This window comes from Amborella trichopoda, chromosome 10, assembly GCF_054954075.1.
Source record: "Amborella trichopoda isolate Santa Cruz 75 chromosome 10, AtrichopodaSantaCruz75HAP2 v2.0, whole genome shotgun sequence".
Taxonomy (NCBI): Eukaryota; Viridiplantae; Streptophyta; class Magnoliopsida; order Amborellales; family Amborellaceae; genus Amborella; species Amborella trichopoda.
In genome coordinates, this window is record NC_142345.1 from 8,448,521 (window position 1) to 8,454,520 (window position 6,000).

Here is a 6,000-nt window from a genome sequence, read left to right on the forward strand (position 1 = left end):
TATTCTGACTGATTCACCCGATTCCCGATCCGGATCGCCGATTCGTCGATCCGGATCGGTTTTTTGGAAACCCGATCCGGGTCACCGATCCGTTTTTTAAACCATTGCTTTCACCATATATTACGCTTTATTTAGTAGAAATATACAAGGGAAAGATTTCCTCTTTCTAGGGATAATACTCTTTATTTTCTCCATATTGATACTTTTTTGGATCTGAAATTTTGGGATTTAATAGACACCGCCCAATTTTTAAAGGGCTAGATTTAAGTGCCACAAAACTTAAAATTCATAGTTTTTTCATTTAAAAATAATCATCTGTGTTTCCAAAGATCTTACACTAAGAAAATTCTCCTAGATAGGTATTTTGAGTGAGAGACAAGATGTGCAGTATCCTACCTAAGGAGCATAGTGTATGCGCTATGGAAAACGGTCCGATAGGGCTCCAACTGTATCAAAATAAGTAAAATCTCCCCTCATGATTCATCAAAAATTACAATTCAAACATTCAAAAACCTTTACATCGATCATCTCAGTTCAATTCAAACATTCAAAAACCTTTACATCGATCATCTCAGTTTGAAATATCAGTTGTGAAAAATAATTATAATTTTAAGCTCTAAAAATTATTTATTTTATATTGTAAAAAATTATCTAGACCATCCATTTCACCTTGAAATTAAGTGTCATTTTTTTTTAGTTTCAAATTTTATTGTCAGTGTAGTTAATAGATTTAGATCCATCGTGGAGACTTTTGTTGCCAAAACTGCTTTCTAGACGAGGATTTGCAGTGCTGCTTTATTTTGTTTTCATAAAGCCTAGACCTTATAGAAACTTCATTCTCATTAAATTCAATCTCTTTCCCTCTCTCTTGTCCCCTAAAACCCCGATGCTTACCCTGGAAATCAAATTTTTGCGATCAATGGCGGGATCTAAAGTATATTAACAACAAATTATTATTGTAATTTTGTGTCAATAAAAAATTAAAGTAAAAAACAGAAAAGAGAATGGAAATGGATGTGCCATGAGGTGGTTACTGCAATTGAAGAACAATATTTCATTGATAAACAAGACTTTCTAAACAGTTGTACGAAAAGACCAGAGTAATACAATGCCATTGTCTTCCCACTGAAGATAACTCGGTATCCTTCTCTCGACTACCCCATATTCTGGAGTTAACCCTGATACTCGAGCAATCGAGAACTTAATGCAGGTTAGGTAAAATTGCAGTGAAGGGCCAAACACTTAGGCGTCACTTGAAGGCAAAGATGAAGATCGAATGTCTTCCTCACTTTGATGAGGTGCTTGTTTCACTACAGCTGGTTGTATTCCTCAATGAAAGCATCTTATACCTTGAACTGGTCTTCAATTTACCGAGCGAGCTTTCAAAGGCATAGCGCAACGCTTTGTTCTCACCCTTGAGTTCAGCAATGACGTTGCGGTGGTCTGTAGAACTGACCTGCATTGTCTGCTTCTTTGTAGTCTCCTGCATAAGAAATGTCATAAAGGTAGTCAGAATCCATGATAAAAAAGATAAAGAGTATCGGTCAGAAATAGAGGCCTCATTTTTCTTTTTTCTTTTTGTGCATTTCTGTGTTCGTGAGTACAAGTGTTTCTGTTCGGTAAGCTGGATTCGAGTCCACAGCCTAAACGTTGCAACAACAAGAACCTTCCAAATCATATTATGGCCAGAACTTAGAAAAGAAGTTCTAAACTTCTTTAATAACTTCTTGCTATTGCCTATTTTAGCGTTTGCGATCCAATCACACAACCCTATAGATACAAAAGTCCTGTTTAAAGACTGTATTGTATAATGTAATAGATATTCATATCATTTTATTATCTTTTGTTTCATAAAAGTCAAATATTGAAAAAGCTGCAAGCGTCCAATATCAAGAGACTCAATCAACTTGGAGACTCAAGTTGCTTTTGTATTGTTCATCCAGATTTTAGAGGTAGAACAAATATAAAAAGAGAGTACCAAGAAATAAAAGACGGAAAAATCAGGACAAACTTAAAATACTTCTATAGTCATGCACGTTATCTAGAATCTTGATATATTAAGATGGTACTTTGAATAGATATATTTCTTTTCAATTTACTACTTTTACCTCAATTTGGATTCGGGATGAGTCAGAGAGGTAAGACAAAGATGACTAGGAGTGAAATGGTCTATTGAAAACAGGATGGTTCCAGCCCCTAATTGACATCTCTAGTTCCAGGGTTACCTGCAAGATTTATGTAAGCATTTCAAGTACAATGTCGATACTTAACAAATAAGAAGAAACTCACCAGCTCCCTCATAAGCCGATCAACCTTAGCCTGCATGGTCAGTGCCTCTGCTTGCATTGCCTCCATTTGACACTGCAAATCCTTAACCTCAGCACGAGCACTCAATGCATCTGCTTGCGCTGCCTCAATCTGACAATGTGCCTCCTTAACCTCAGCTTGTGATCTCAACACTTCTGCTCTTGTTGCTTCTATCTCAATACGCGCTCTCATAACTGCCAACTTTGCCCCCAAGGCCTCTGCCTGTGCTGCCGTCTCAAAACATGCCTTTTCAACCTTGCTTTGCATCATTAGGACCTCTGCTTGCGCTAACTCTAGCTGACTATATGCCTCCTCAACCTTCGCATTCGCGCTCGATGCTTCTATTTGCGCTGCCTCTGCTTGACGATGTGCATCCTTAGCCTCAGCCCGTGTCCTTGACAGATCTGCCCGCGCTGCCTTTAGGTGAGAGCGTAATTCATTGGCCTTGGCATCTGCCCTCCATGCCTCTGCCCTGGCCTCCGCTAAATGTAAGCATAACTTGTTAACCTGGGCTTCTGCCCTCGATGCCTGAAATTGTGCTGCCTTTCTTACATCCGCCCTAAATGTCTTTAAGTTTGCTGCCTGTATCTGAGAATCCATCTCCCTAACCTTGTACTCAACCCTTGATGCCTTTCCTCGAGCCGTCTCTGTTTGAGAGCCCAGCACCTTAACCTTGGCTTGTAACTTCGATGAATCATCTTCAGTTGTCTTTACTTGAGGGCCTGCCTCTTTCACCCGTGTCCCGGATGTCTCTGCGTGCACCTCCTTTACACTCCTACACAAAGAGGTAATTTCCTGTCGAGCCGCATCCAAAGCTGCTTGCATCTCTGAAGCCCACATTCGTGAACGTTCAGCTGCTCCGTTTGCAGTTCTAAGCCAATATGCAACACAGATTGGGGTCTTGTCCCCATATGCAGGCGCCATACAACCATTTAGAAAAGTAATGGTCCGAGTCAAACAAGAAATGAGTGTATCTATGTCATCATCTACAGCAAGTTTATTTCGATTAGTCCCACCTGCTACCTGTGCCTGCTGCAGTGATGCCGATCCAGAAGCAGGTGACGCCTGGATATTGTAAAGAAAGAAGAGAATGACATAAATATAACACTTAGCATTCACATCCTAGTTTTAGCACACTAAAGATGAAATTCTCCAATGGCCAAATGGACACTACCAAATAGTGACAACAAGGGTAACCGATATGAAGGAAAATGTATGCTATCCTCCAATGGACTATTGGAGTTTATAGTGCAAAGGGATCATGCCTGTCTGATGGTAAAGTGTTAATAAAGGATGGTGATGGAGAGAGATTGCGACAAGCAAAAATAGTGAAGCAGTTATAACCCCCATCGGTCGTGGTTTTCTACATCCCATTACTTAAAGCAAATGAAATATAAATAAAGAACAATGTAAAGTGAAAGAAGCTAAAATTCAAGAACATTAAAAGGCTCCAATTCTACCTGTCCATCTGATGTTGTTTCATTTTCCGCAATCAGGGTACCACTCAATTTCTCAAGCCATGGGTCTTCTGTCACACCACTTGCACGATTTGATTCTTGGCTATGTAAGACCTGGGATTGCTCGTTCATAGTTACCAATACAGTGAGGGATTCTTCTACATCTGTAGTTTTTCTAAATTTAGCTGCGCATCCTTCGGACAGCTTAGATGTAGAGGTACCACGAATTAAAACAGATAAAGCCCCATTGCTAACCTGGTGAAAGATAATTAATGTCAGCCGTTATTTGTTCATACCCATCAAAACAGTACTAAACAACTAACAAGGTAATTAAGAGATAATATCCAAATACAAATGCAATTTCCTTTGTTAAATTTTTTGTTTCCACTCTAGAGAAAAGGTAATTGAATAGAATAGACATTGACACCTAGCAATCCATCGAAAGAACACTGAAAAACCCATCGTTTTATCTCAAATAAGAAACCACGAGTGTAAGTTCTCTGAAAGGAAAAGAAAAATATTTCTCCATGATTTTTCAGCACAGAAAAAGAGAATTTCATACGTAAAAAAAAGAAATTAAAACCAACAGATTGCTCTGCAATTACTCAAATTCCAGCATGTGAGCAAGCAGTTCTCACAGTAATGATCGAGAAAAGGAAATGAATTTGATGGAATTTGTTGACACACAAATGGAAAGGAAGAAAGTGGACACATGAGATTGATTGAGAAAACCAAATAAACCGGTACAAAGGTTATTTAGTTAAATGATAAATGAATGTGTTCAGCAGTAGTTTTGTCCAATACAGAGGAAAACCCGTGATTGAACCCATTATAAAAGCCCAATCAACTAGAATTAAATTCTAAAGAAAATCTCATCAATAAAAACATAGAATAAATAAAAAATCCGCATGGTTACTGTCAAAACTGAACAGGGAGAGTGGTTTTAACAAATAAACCAGTCAGCATTGAGAAAACCCATCAAAATATCCCACAAGAATCCAATTTCATGAATATTCAGAATATTAAAGAAAGGGTAAGGTTTGTATAAGGTGGCTTCCTTATTCTGTGGAAGTAAAGCGCATATCTAAAATTTGCATGGAAAATTGGAAATGTAGTCCTGATGTTACAAACAATCAATTGGAGGGTTCTCCAATGTCAAGAAACTCTCTTTTGGAGGATTTTTGGTGTGCACCTTACTTCAAGGGTAAGGTTGCGACGATATATGAACTTTATCCTTAAAGAAATATATTGATAATTTTTTATTCAGCGATGAAGAAGCAGGTATCCAGACATCAATACAAACTCAAGATCTATCCTGTTAGCCATCACATTCAAAACCCCAGCTACAAATCTATCTACCAAGTCCATTTAAAATAAACTTAAATTACAGTAAAAATAAAAGCTCGAACCTCAAAGTAATGGAAAAGAGAAACAAACAAACACTGAAGAATGATGCATCATGAACCCACAAAATCCCAAAAAAGGGAAAATCAGATACTTCAAAACAGCTTTTAGACCTACAAAAAGGACACAAAGGAAAAGGAAGAAAATGCCTCAAATTAATCCAGGTCAACCCATTTAGAAAAGTACAGGTTACTGCATGCATTTGGTAAAGGGAAAAATACCTGAGCTTCCTGTGACCGTGGGGAAATGGTTTTAGGGTTTCCAAGACTATCCCTCTTCCCGCTCCTCAAACCTTCACGAACCATGTCTCTTATCAGTCTTAGAGAAAAACAAGTAAAAAAATATATCAAAACCGGGTACTTTAAATCGGTCTAAACCCTATAATTTGTACTCGTACTACAACTCCCTCTCTCTGATACATTGCTAACAGTTTCAGATCTCCCAAAAATAAAGAAAAACCCTAAAGTTCTAACGGGTTGAAACACTGGTTTGATGGCCAAAACCCTTAGGGTTTTTGTTTCAGACAGGTGTTTCCTGGTACTTTGAGCTACTTCAACGTCTCTCCATCTGAAGACCGGGGAAGCAACTAGTGATCATCGTGACCGGATGATCATATCATTTATAACCGTTAGATCCACTGGGTTGGACGGTGATGGAAGAGAGTGGGCTTAAAAACCAATGGACATGATTGTTGTCACCTAATCTCCATCCATCAGCTGCCTGACCAGTGATCCGACGGTGATGACCTTCGCGACTATGCATTAAGGTGACCATCCTTCTAGTTCTCCATACCTATTTCAATATTCCTTTTGTTTCTTTTTTTAATGACTTG

The 6,000-nt window shown here is 38.4% G+C and overlaps 1 protein-coding gene across 4 annotated transcripts; it reads right to left on the reverse strand.

The window, feature by feature from the left end:
• Nucleotides 1-1,030: 1,030 nt before the first annotated feature.
• LOC18446197 (uncharacterized) lies at nt 1,031-5,645 on the reverse strand. Of its 4 annotated transcripts, XM_088848678.1 has the most exons (6): nt 5,390-5,645; nt 5,174-5,281; nt 3,768-4,019; nt 2,290-3,372; nt 2,109-2,225; nt 1,031-1,483 (listed from the first exon to the last, which is right to left on the reverse strand). In XM_088848678.1, exons 3-5 carry the CDS (start codon nt 3,894-3,896, stop codon nt 2,154-2,156), a joined length of 1,284 nt encoding a protein of 427 aa, XP_088704804.1. In that variant the 5' UTR covers nt 3,897-4,019; nt 5,174-5,281; nt 5,390-5,645; the 3' UTR covers nt 1,031-1,483; nt 2,109-2,153. The 4 variants fall into 4 exon arrangements, with proteins under 4 accessions (XP_088704804.1, XP_011627810.1, XP_020530526.1 ...); XM_011629508.3 differs by lacking the exon at nt 5,174-5,281; XM_020674867.2 differs by lacking the exon at nt 2,109-2,225.
• Between the last annotated feature and the right edge of the window lie 355 nt (nt 5,646-6,000).